Consider the following 13,340-nt stretch of genomic DNA (forward strand, 5'->3'; position numbering starts at 1 on the left):
TTATTGCACTGGATATTAAAAGGCGGGTTGGTCAATGCCACTTTTTGTTTTCAATACATATTTTTTTTAAATAATTGGAAAACACCGAAATTCCCAAGTAAGAACTTATAGATGTTTTATTTAGGTAGTAAGAGTTTATAGCTAAAGAAATCTTTAAAAAAATTAAAGTAAATCTGATTAGTATATTGTTGACCACTCAGGTTCCTTGAAGTTCTTAATTCTTTTTTACCAAAACAATAACAATGTTTAACTTTTACCGTTAGGTACATGATTGACGACTTGCACCTACGAGGTGAAATTGTCATTGACCTTAAAGCAAGGCTCTGTTATTCAAAATCAAAAGCATGTGAGCTTGAAATAGTAATTCTAGAAGAATTCAAGCTTCCTAAACCTCTATGCAACTTTACTGAAGGAAGTTTTGCTATTCCAGGTAAGGGTTTGATGATGATATTATGCATGTATAAAGAAAAATGTCCTTCACATTTTTATAGTAAATTCTGCATATTCTAAGGATTCTAATTTAAACTGTTGCAGATTTTTCATTAAGCAATTGGATGACGGAGATTGGATATTTGGGAGATAATGCTGTGCTGGAACAGTGGGCAATTGATTTGCTCAAATCAGAGCTGAAATTGTCAAATTACATGCTGGACCCAATGTGTCAAAGAACACAGTACAATGCAGGAGATGGAAATTGGAACATAGAGGGTATACACCACAGTGTATTACCTTTGATAAAAAATGTTGATTGTCACCAATTTTTCTCGATCTCAATCAATACCTTGAACGTTTAACTTTAACATTTGCCATGCATCCGTATAGCTTTTTAGGTCACCTGAGTAAACTCAGTTGACCTATTGCTATCCGTTTTCGTCCTTCGTCGTGCGTCATCCGTCGTGCATTAACAATTTTACATTTTTAACTTCTTCTTAAAAACTACAAGACCAATTGTTACCATTTTTGGGAGTTGATTTTAAACAACTCTTCTATGCAATTACTCTGACAAACCGAAAGTGAAACAGTGTTTGGACCAAAGCACAAATCATCGCCGCTGACAAGACTTAGTTGTTGAAAATAATTGATAAATTCGAAATAATGTACGCTAAAGCTTAAGGGTTTTTTTTAAGGAAACTTATTTATAAATACCTTGAAAATAGCCAGATTTTAAATGGTACGAACAATTTAAATATTTTTGTAGTCTTATGTATTCTTACGCCAGAGTTCAATATAGTCTCGTTCAACTCGACGCTCGGCTGTCTCCGTAAATCTCCGACAGGCAGAGAGTTTCTCTTCTTGTCGGATTAACGGCGACATCCGAGCGTTTGCAATTGGTTGAACGAAACGAGAGTTCAATATTGCTTGGATCCCTAAATTTTCCAGAAATATATCTATCACTGATACATAGTTTGATTAAATTAAATTAATTATATCTTTAAATATTGCTTAACATGATTCATATGGGGTTTTATCAACATTCTTGTGTCGAAAAAGTCCGAAAATTCATATTATAAAAATGTGCGTAATTCAAATACAGATTAGAAACTACCTGCACTTGTCATGCAAAATAACATATCATTGAATTTTAAATAAATAAACATCGATAAAATCAACTCCCGTCAGTTCTTCGATACTTTGATTGAAGTGAGGCATCTATATGAAAAGTGAAATCTAAATTGTGAAATTCGTGGCTTGACTCCCCCCCCCCCTTCCCCAGCGCGCACATGTGGGGCAAATATGCAATAAAAAAAAAGCCAAATTTTCAAAAATCTTCTTCTCTACTCCCACACATCTGAGGAAAAAACTTATGATGTCCATGAGGCCCTCTACTAAAATTGTGAAATTTATGGCCCCTGGGTCAGGGGTTCTGGCTCTAGGGTGGGGCCAATATGGCCATATAGTGAAAAATGTATTAAAACTTAGAAAAGCTTCTTCTCCACTACCATATATATTTGTTAAAAACTAAATGCATTAATTTGATGATCATGAAGACCTGTACCTAAATTGTTAAATTCATCACCCCTGGGTCAGGGGTTCGGGCTCTAGGGTGGGGCCAATATGGCCATATAGTAAAAATGTATTAAATCTTAGAAAATCTTCTTCTCTACTCCTATATATATTTGTTAAAAACTAAATGCATGATTATGATATCCATGAGGCCCTCTAACAAAATTGTGAAATTTATGACCCCTGGGTCAGGGGTGCAGGCTCTAGGGTGGGGCCAATCTGGCAAAATAGTAAAGATGTATTGAATCTTAAAAAATCTTCTTCTCTACTCCCATATATATGTGTTAAAAACTAATTGCCTGGTTATAATGTCCATGAAGCCCTTTACCAAAATTGTGAAATTTATTACCCTTTTGTTAGGAATTCAGGCTCTAGGGTGGGGCCAAAATGGCCATATAGTAAAAATGTTTTAAATCTTAAAAAATCTTCTTCTCTACTCCCACACATGTGGGCATAAAACTAAATACATGATTATGATGTCCACTAACTCCTCTACCTAAATTGTGAAATTCATGGCCCCTGGGTCAGAGGTTCAGGACATGAGGGGGGGGGGGGGGCAATGTGGAAATATAGTGTTAATGCATATAATGTTTAAAAACTTTCTTCTCTGTTCTCACACATCTGTTTAAAAAACTGACTTATAATTATGTTTACCAGGAAGTCCTCTACTGAAATTTTAATTTTCATTTCCACTGGAGTATGGGTTTTGACTCTAGGGCAGGACCAAAATGGATTTATAAGTGTAAATGCATATAATGTTAAAAAATTATCTTCTTTACTTCCACACGCCTGAAAGGATAACTAAATTCGTGATTTTATAGACCAGATCTTGAGTTTTTCGCCAAAATTGTAGCTTTCACAGTTCTTTTTGAAAGATTTCAGGCAGGGAGGTGGTCGTCATATTTATAATTTTTCTACTCCAGAATGAAACCTAATTAATTAAATGCATATATGAGACTCCTCGACAAGTATGTGTATGGGTTAAAATGCTTCTCATGTGACCGTTAAGGCCAATTGGCCTCTCGTTTATCATGAGTATCGATCAAATATGTACTTGAGGTTGTTAGGTATAACGTACATGTCTTTTCTTTTATTTTTGTTGCATGTAAGTCAGCAAGATCTAATTACAGCTTGTCCAGAATTGGAGTCAGTTCTGCCCTTACCGAGTCATACATCATGTGCTCTCTCTGTGTCTTGCTCTGGTGTCACGTGTTGCACAGACATTGCTCTACTGGCAACTTCTATACAGACTGAAGTCAGTGTGGAGAGATGCAGGGGAAAAGTCTATATCCGCTTAGAAAAACTGGAAATTGTCATCATGCTCAATGATTTTGAATATTCTTCATGGCAGACATACACAATACAGAATGTGTTTAGATTGGAGTAAGTAGTTATACCCATGCTCCATAGGAAAGGTCTGTATTTCCCTTGTCTGTCTGTCCATTTGTCTGTCCCTAACAAATTTCTTTCGTAATTTTCTGAGCAAATGTAAACGCTTGAAAATCTTCCACACTTTTTTTTAGGAATGCAATTTGGTGGTTTTATTTTTGTTTGAATCAAACGTCAACGTCATGTTGAATGACGATTTTGTTTGTGTTCAGTCTAAATTTTCAAAAAAATTTTCGCGAAAGATTTCTCATCAACTAGTCATCACACTGAATAATAAGACCTTCTTTGTTGAGGCAAGCCATATGGTCCGATTAATTTTTCAGCAAATTCGATGTCAACTTCTTGTTAAATGTCAACGTTTTTGTCGAATATTCACACCAGAAAGGAAGTTATCACTTGTGAGCATTTTCTCACAGAAATCTTGTTGTTTATGTGTATTGTTATTATCAATGAACAAATCTATCTATTGAATATGAGCTGTTCTGATTTTATTTACACGTTATTGATTTTTTAGATACAAGATAGACTTCATCTCTGCTGAGTCAGCTTTCTTGTTTAACATCAAGTTCAGTGCTTGTTTTGAAACGAAAGGAGACTGTATGCTGAATATTCAAATTTTGAAAGATGTGAAAATACCAATTCTTGCTTGTAATTTTAGTCTGCAACAGTTTGCCATTCCAAGTAATTTTTAATCACATTATGATTAATTTTACTTTTAATTAGAAAGTTAACTTTTATTAATAAAAAGCGTTATTTTATCGTTTTTAATTGTTATATGAAAATTTCTGTATACCTAATGAATTGAACATTAGGTAATAACTATCACACTGTTCTCTATTGATACAGATTTCAGTCTCAATGATTACCTTATCAGTAAAGGGGTTCCTACTTCCATCATTTCATTGTCCAGTGTAATGTCAGACCAGCTCCTGGATCACCTTGGTGTAAGCAAGTTGTTCAGTGACACTCCATGCAATAGATCATCGTTTGATGGGACTCTTTCAGGCTTTGAAATTGGTAACTACTATAATATGTTGATGTTTAATCTTATTTGTATTAAGCAGGTTTCCCATAGGTTTTCCTCAACATTATCAAATAGATATACAATAAATCATGTTCTGGTAGGAAATAATCATTTCAGATTGAAATTATTGATAATAGGTGTTGGCTTATAATGTGCATGTATGAACTAGTTTCAGAAGATATTTTGGTGAAATTTAAGATGAGATTCTTTTTCAATGGTTTAAATTGCTTATGTTGTTGACACTAAGTACCTCCTAGATGTTGTTTATATTCAAACATGTGGGTTTTACTGCCACTTTTTGTTACAGAACCTTTCCTATAATTTTACTCTCAAATGGAAATTTATATTTGAAAAAAATCTAGATGTGTATCATTATCGGCCATATTGTCTAGTAAAGTAATATTTATTTTATGTTTCCTTTCCAAACAGAATCCTCGTGTTTACAAGATATTTCTTCCTACATCCAAATTCTACCAGCTAATACTAACTGCAGGATCTCCTCTGGATGCATGGCCATACAGTGTTGTACAGACCTAGCTTTGATTGGACGGACACTGAACTACTCCGTCAATATTGACGCTTGTGATCACTCCCTATCATTACAAATAGAAACTTTCCAGTTCCAACTCTCTCTAGTTGATTTCCAGTTCGGAGACGAACACGTTTTTGGCATAGATCAAATCTTTTCATTAAGGTTCCTTTTATTTTTCAGTTTTATATTTCATATGATTATGTGCGTTTTTTTTAATATTATACATGCCTTTTGTAACTCAGGACTTATTTATTTAATTTCAAATTTTTGAGTTAGTAGTAGTAAGAAAATTGATGATTATGTGATAGCAATGAAAAAGATTTTAAGATTCCAAAAAAGTTTATGCTTTGAATGAACATTTTTATGCACGAATTTACAGTTTATTTTTTTTTCAAGATGATTAAAGAGAAATATGTTTGCCAGGAACTGTAACATACTTATTAATCCTTAATAATTTCACAAAGATTCTCACAAAATTGCTTTAAAAAACTAATTAAAACATAATGTACAGTAAAATAGACATAGCCAAAAACCTCTAATTTACGTTGACAGAAATCAGACATGGTCAAACGAAAAGCCATAAGTTGAGGTTAAGATTTTTAAGTAAAACGTATATAGGTCAGTCTTATTTTTTTAAAGTTTAAAGCAAGAATGGGTGTTTTAATGAAGTTTTTTTTGGCTAGAAATCGAGTGCATGCGTGCTAAGTATCTTACGATGGCAGCGAATATATGACAGTGCAATATCTTTTTGTGTTTTACAGGTACAAGATCAGAGACCTGAGTGGTCAGGGACAATATCTGGTTGACCTGAAGCTGAGTGTGTGCTTCAGTGACAGGGCACCTTGTCAGATGGAGGTCATCATTGTCAGCAACTACTTGGTGACCAAACCAGCATGTGCTTGGTTCAACGGATACAAGATAGCTGGTGAGTGTGGCAATAAATCATCTGGACTGACAATTTTTTTAAGTATCAGTAACTTGGTAGTTATGATAACATATTGTTTTAGCATGAACGCATCAAACGTTCTTGAAACTATTGTATGTTTCTAAATAAATTGAATTCCACTGGACAAAAAGATATTGACTTTTTGAAGACAACTTTTTTTAAATTTTGATTTTTCCTTCTTTATTGGATTTACTGATGTGAATACAACATATGCCTTTGTAAAGACACAGGAATATTAGTATTTATTATTAAATTACATCTAATTGCAATTAAAAAAGGAACTCGCATGTCTTAGTAATTTCTAAAAAATATTGGATCATGTGGTTTGTTTTCCAGACTTTTCTTACTCAAGTTGGCTATCTATAAACAACCTCAAACCAACCGACATTTTTTCCTACGGCAGCATGTCTAAACTTATTGAAACACTTGGTCTACAAAAATATATGAAGAAGGAGGCCTGCAATACAAAGGAAGGGCTATACAAGAACTCGTATCAAGGATGGACTTCAGGTACTTTATTCTGGAAATTTCTTTAAGCATTTTTATTAGATTTTAATACTTAAAAATATATTATGTCACTGTGCCAGTGTTGAGTTATAAGTGCGATACAGAGCTCACAATTCTCTGTTATGTTAACAAGTTATGTGCCATGTTTGTGTTTACGTTTAAAATGTTGAAAAGAAAATTTAAGATCTAGACCTAAACTAATTATCAGCTATAAAATTGCCGATAACGGGACATGATGGTGTTTTGTGCCTCCTGCGGGTGTTCTAGCCGTCAAAAATGGGGATTTGGACTGTTGTTTTTTAAATTTTCCTTTACGAAAGTATGCGGAAATCTTGCGACAAATAGGGGTCTATCTGTCGACGAGAGGATTTATAAATAAACATTCAATGCGTATATTATTATTTATATGTTATATTTTTGTAATTATAGTTTCATAAATAAATCAAGGGAGGACGTCAATTTGGATACCGCCTCGCTTCATTAGTTGTTTTCTTATTGTTATTGTTAAACTATACGTTCATGTATGCGTTGGTTTTGAATAAATGATTTCTTCATTCATAGCTCACCTCTGCAGAAATCATAATTTAAGTACGGTAGGAGAGATTTCTGAGTTGTATTTTTTTGTTGAAGAAGTCAAGGATCAAGTTGTCGATACTGAATGATTACGCGAGAAATAGACAAATTTTTTTGATATACATTTATACGTAAATAAATTAAAAAAAAAACCGAGATTGGATCTTACAGAAAAAACAATAATAAAGGAAAACGGTCTTGTCTGCTTTTATAATATATACTTATACAGTGTAATATGATGTAAACAACCTTAGAAAATTGTGACCAGTTACGGCCGATGAAACAAACTTCTTGTGCACCACAGTTTTACAATAATGAACAATCTGAGTCGTTAGGAACGCCAAAAAGCAAGACTGGTGGCTCAAACATGTACACTACGACTGAATAATAAGATTCTTTTAATTTAGTCAGCATGTAAAAAAAACAACGTACATGGTGAATAAATCTCAAAGATTTAAAGAAGATAATGCTAAGCCTACAATTTGTTTACAATCAGCTGTTCGAAGAAGGTCGCATGTGACGTCACTGTACCACGTGACACGCTATCTAATTAACGAGTTTTTAAACGATCGAGGCTATAAATTAAATTGATATCATGGCTTATTACCGCTTTTCTACCGTGACAAACTGTTAGAAGTAATTATTGAATACACAAAGAAGCCAAAAAATGTAAAAATGCCTCATACTTTAGAAACATGCGATATGTCCTTTAATGTTCAAAACGAATTAGGTGATGGAGAAATCAGCATAAAAGAGCAACTTTAAAAGGTGTATTCAGTCAATGCATATGTAAACAAAACATGACAGGAGCCTTGGTTACAAACAACAAACAATTGTGAGATTTGTATATTTTATTGATAATTCTACGGCTGACACGCAAATGTTGTTCGATTATTAGAAATGCATCACTTAAGCCTAGTAGACAATATAAATAGAAAAATAAAATCGTGGCCATGCCCCTTTAAGATTATAATGTGAAGTACATGTAGCATGTAATATTGCAGATATATGAATATCTTATTTTTAAGAATCCTAGTTTTCTTTGATTGATATTTTTGTCAAAATTTCTTATGAGGAGCACGGGTAGTAATGATATTAAGTTATTTTTTGATTTGACCATAAATAAGGATGCCTATCGGACAAAGATATAACAAAACCTCAGCTGGACTCGAGCATTGCTACATGTCACCTACAGAAGTCCTGTACTGGAGTACAGTGTTGTGTCAGCATCTCCTATACAGGCATATCAGTGGAGGCATTTATAGAAATCAGTCCCTGTGATCATCAGCTCCGAGTAGGGATAGAAAACCTTCAGATCAACAGAAGCCTGTATGGTTATAAGTTTGGAGAAAGGGAGAAGTTTGACCTTTTTGGGGTGGCTGTTGTTGAGTAAGTATATGATGTATTTATGGCAGAGAAAATTATACTATTTGCCCTTACATATTGTGTGCATTTTGAAATTCGCCTTTTATTAAATGACTGATTCATTCAAACCTGTCACAAGCTGGTTAATTTAGTTTCCAGATAGTAGATATGGGTTATGCTGGAGTAGATGGGATGTATTTGGTAAATCTAAACATCAGTGTCTGTCTAGAGTCAGGACAACCATGTAGTACAGTGATTCCAGTGTTTGTCAACAGTCTACTGCCAAAAGAAGCTTGTGATAGAGGTTTAGACTTCATCAATAAAGGTCTGAATTCATTCGATGTTTACTCCAGGAAACTATTACAAAAAAAGTTTGATTTGTTACATTCACTTAATGCATGTATGGCATATCTGGGCGAAAAAATTGTTTGTGTTTGTGGTTTGATATGCATTTTTTTTATCAAATTAATTTTTATTAAGTCTGTAGTGTACCAAAAGCCTTTTTTTTAATGGAGCAACATTGAAATTCATTTTTCTTTGTATCTTAAACATGACGTTTTCAACACAACACAAGAGAAAAAAAAATTGGCAAAAATATAAATGTGTATATACTTTTTTTTTTTAAAAGTATTACCGTATTAAATAGGTATGTGAATATTGTGTTTCCAGCATTTTCCTTGGCCAACTGGAAATCTATCCATGGTATATCTTCTGGTGTCACATTAAAAGTGCCTCAAGTGAAACAACTATTACAGGACCTCGGTGTATCACATCTCCTGTCAGATGATAATAAACGATGTGTTTGGTCAAAAACCCCATATAACTTGGTCAACAGTTCAGGATGGGCAGAGGGTATGAATTAGATTGCATTTCAATAATAATTTCCATTTTCCCTACTTGTGTAAACAACAGTATGAAATTTCAAACACTCTAAAAATGCTCAAACTGTTACAATAATAACGATTGGTCACTTTGCAGACTGTGACAGGGCAACAGAGAAACTGCCTTTACTTGGTCCAAGCACCAGGTGTGCAATTTCCACCTCTTGTAGTGAGATCAGATGTTGTATTCACTCCGACATCCTGGGAGAAAATCTGGAGGCGTACGTTGATCTTGACAAATGCAATGCCAAGGTTTCAGTGGGGATAGAGAAATACCACTGGACTGACAAACTCATAGGGTACAAATATGGAGACCCAAGACATATTTCACTGATGGGAATGATCAATTTAGAGTACGTTGCTGACTTGATTTTCTACCTCAACCCATCATTTGTGCTATATTCATTTGTATTATGTAACATTTTTTATAATGAAATCTAGTATTAAAATGCATTGAAAACATAGAATAACTCATAATATATGTGTACTTTTTAAAGATTATCGAAATTTGTATATTTGCCGAATGTATATTGTGGTCAAGTCAAGGAACAATAGTTATTTTTAACAGTTCCTAAAACTAAGTAATACCAATAGTAAACAGTTCAGAAATGTGTTATGAATAGATCGTGCGATGAATATTACAGCATAACTAAACAAAGAAAATGGTGTAATATACATTAAATGTCAAATATACCGGTAGTAATTATATCATCTTTGTCTTCCAGTTATATCATAACAGACTTTGAGACATCCTTTGGAGTTAGTTTGAACCTGAGTGTTTGTTTTGAGGCCAATGGAGCATGTGAAAAAGTCATTCAGGTCTTCAATGAGCACAAACTCCACAAACCGTTCTGTAACTGGACATCAGACTTTGCCATCAAAGGCAAGTTTTTGTTACCATCTAAGAAGATATGGATTTTTCTCAAGATGTGGTCCTCAATTTTGTGAATGTGAACAACTGTTTTCATTAAACATATTATATTAATAAGAAGATCTTTTTGTTTACACATTTATCGCTACTACCTTTTTATGAATTTATTAAATTATAAAATGCTACAGAACATTTAAATTTGGTTGGTATCTTTTTTAGAATTTTCATTGAATAATTGGATGGAAACCAATGGGTATCCTTTGTTGGCTGTGCTTCCTCTTTATGCAGCTTCACAGCTGCTGCATGACCTTGACATAATTCAGTACCTGGGAGAGTCAAGCTGCAATAGAAAATCTGTACCCTTCTACCCTAGCAAGCTTGGGTGGAATAATGGTAATTTCTATATCTCTTTTTGTCTTTTTTCCTTAATCTTAATCTCAACCTTAATCTAGTCAATGTGTTGTGAATTTGATCAACAAAACCAATCTCATTATTAAGTCGAATACAAATAAACTTGTGCAATATTTACAAGTAATGTTTTCAGATTATGTCAAACATTAATATCTATTTTATGGTACTGGTTTGTTGTTTTAGTAAAACAAAATTGAGAAGGTCCAAATGTATTAAAATTCCATTTACAACAGTTAACAAAAACATTCTTTTTTGCGTAAGTATTTATCACACACTCATTGTCATCAAAATTTTAAATTCTAAGGATGTTCCACGAAATTACAAATCAGTGAACTCGAAATCTAGATTGGCTTTCTTGTGTTCAATGAAGATCATAAACTGATATGATATCCTCCGGTTTCTAATCTCTCCTAACTGCAGTCCTTTGTAAAATCTATTACTTACCGGTATTCATCTGTCTTATTGTCTTTCTGTTACAACCCTAATATTGGCAATATTGTTTGAATTTTTTCATCAGAAATCAATATTTTTATACAATGAGGCCAATGAAAAGGGTAACTTTTGAGTTTTTTACCAAAAACCTTTGCCAGAGTAGGTTACATATTGATATTAATATTTATTTTATGGGAATGGTTTGTTGTTTTGATGTAATTAAGAATATTTAAGAAGCTCCAAAGATATTTGATTTCCTTTTTCAACAGTTTACAATAAAACCCAATGGCATAATATATATTGCACACTTAATAGCCGTAAATTTGGAAGTTACATCATGTGATTTTTCTACAGAAACATCGTTTTTCACGAAATAGTCATTCTTGTGATCAGTGAAAATCCTCAACTGATTTGATATCCCCCTGTTTCTTTCTTTTTCAATCAAATCCCTTTGTAAAGATATATGTGATGGCTTCAATTATTTTATGTATACATTAGGCTGTGACCAGTACGTAACTCTGGGTGGTGTCCCTGCTGGTACCACCTGTCACCTGTATGACTTCTGTACGGGAGTCAGGTGCTGCTCAGATATCCCCCTGCTGGACAGATCCATCAACACCTGGCTGATAATTGACCACTGTAACTACAAACTCAGTGTTGGGTTCGAAAAGCTCTCTATTAATGTCAGTCTCCGTGATTATGAGATGGGGAAGCAAAAAGATGTCATCATCAATGGTGTCTTCAGGATTCGGTGAGTCTTGTCAATAACAAATGATATTGTCACTACTGTCAGATACATGTTCACTTTACTGTACTTTGTGCTTAAAGTCATGGCGTGTTTTACACTATATTTTGCATTTACAATACACCAAGCATGTTAAACTTCTTTAAATTACTTTTTAAAAAGAGAGTACCGTAGGCTTAAGAAGTAGTTACAATCTTTACAAAATCCAAAGAAAAGGACAACTTTAATTCACATACATTGTCAATTGTAATATGCATTTTAAAAAACTATTTTAATATGATTTTTGTAATATTTTAGATCATTGTAATGGCAATTAATTGAATTTATGAATATACTTTTCGTAACTAAAAATGATTCGGTTTTTGGGTCACCTGAGTCACTCAGGTGATCTAAAGCTATATATTACTCCTCGTCTGTCGTCATGCGTCGTGCGACATCCATCATACGTCGTCCGTTTATGATTTTATATTTTTAACTTCTTGAAAACTGTATGACCATTTGGTACCATTTATTTGTATCAAACAGATGTGGGAGATAAGCTGAATGCGTGCTCATGTCTGGATATCTATAAGATTTAATACTTTCTTGTATACTCTCAAACTCTTTGAAGATCAAGTTAAAGATTGTTATTTTTTCCACTGCCCATGGTGGGGCAGGTCAGGCTTTTCATTATTGTGAATGTGACAATATGGTCTTAGTAAACATGAAATATTTTTTAGATCACATAAGTTACTCAAGTAGCTTATTGCCTTTGTTAATCATTCAATAATTAAGACAGAGGTAACAGTCGGAGAAGTCTCGGATTAGGGTTAAGATTCTAAAATGAAGCTTTAAACGCAAACATGAGACTCTCTAACAGGACCATTTACGGGATATGGTTCCCATGTGACTGTAAAGGCCCTTGGGTCTCGTGTTGATATTCTTTAATTTATTGTAGCTTGTTGTGCAATTCTTTTAGCTCTATCTTTGTGATTTATTTCCTCAAATTGTCTTTTCTGATTTTTTTTTTTTCAGATACAGAATTGAAGACTTGATTAAGGAACAAAAATATCTTGTAAACATGAATATCAAGATATGTTTAGAGGCAAACAAGACTTGTTTGATTGATGTTTCTGTGTTTAAAAACACGAAACTACCCCAAAAACCTTGTGAATGGAGGACGAACTTTATTGATGAAGGTGTGTATGTGCGTGGGTGGGTGGGTGTGTGTGTGTGTAATAAAACTTGTATCAAAGTCTTACTTAATTACTTAATTAATTTAACACATTATATGAATATTATGCACTGTTGTATCAAACACTGTTAAACTCTGCTTTTAGCTTTTTCACTTGATGCTTGGAAACAAACAAGGGGAATACTTTCTTCAGGATTGACGGACGAATATCGCGCGGAGCTTTTCCAGGATCTTGGTTTGTCACAATTTGTGTATGAAGACAGCAGAAGATGTAGCAGCAGCGAGTCACCATATATAGGAGCTGTGGAGAACTGGAACAATGGTAGAGATATTTTACTTGTAATTGTTATTTAATAAAAACAGTTTATCAGACTTACCTTATTCCTTGGTTTGCAAACAAACAGATTTAAATATGTAACATAATTGGGCAATGATGTATGGAACTTTAAGTAAATATCTATGACTTTTTTCGGGTTTTTAGATACC

At 33.6% G+C, this 13,340-nt stretch overlaps 1 protein-coding gene across 1 annotated transcript in view; it reads left to right on the forward strand.

Moving 5' to 3' along the window:
* Positions 1–13,340, forward strand: part of LOC128183252 (uncharacterized) — a 181,761-nt gene that overhangs the window by 87,641 nt on the left and 80,780 nt on the right. The window contains exons 79-95 of the mRNA XM_052852197.1: positions 264–430; positions 535–708; positions 3,135–3,387; positions 3,908–4,074; positions 4,240–4,410; positions 4,847–5,111; positions 5,711–5,874; positions 6,232–6,405; positions 8,103–8,364; positions 8,493–8,665; positions 9,010–9,192; positions 9,319–9,574; positions 9,947–10,104; positions 10,312–10,485; positions 11,434–11,686; positions 12,695–12,858; positions 13,000–13,176. Coding sequence (XP_052708157.1) covers positions 264–430; positions 535–708; positions 3,135–3,387; positions 3,908–4,074; positions 4,240–4,410; positions 4,847–5,111; positions 5,711–5,874; positions 6,232–6,405; positions 8,103–8,364; positions 8,493–8,665; positions 9,010–9,192; positions 9,319–9,574; positions 9,947–10,104; positions 10,312–10,485; positions 11,434–11,686; positions 12,695–12,858; positions 13,000–13,176 — 3,335 coding nt within the window. The remainder of the gene's footprint in view (positions 1–263; positions 431–534; positions 709–3,134; positions 3,388–3,907; positions 4,075–4,239; positions 4,411–4,846; positions 5,112–5,710; positions 5,875–6,231; positions 6,406–8,102; positions 8,365–8,492; positions 8,666–9,009; positions 9,193–9,318; positions 9,575–9,946; positions 10,105–10,311; positions 10,486–11,433; positions 11,687–12,694; positions 12,859–12,999; positions 13,177–13,340) is intronic.

Source organism: Crassostrea angulata, chromosome 5 (assembly GCF_025612915.1).
Source record: "Crassostrea angulata isolate pt1a10 chromosome 5, ASM2561291v2, whole genome shotgun sequence".
Classification (NCBI taxonomy): Eukaryota; Metazoa; Mollusca; class Bivalvia; order Ostreida; family Ostreidae; genus Magallana; species Magallana angulata.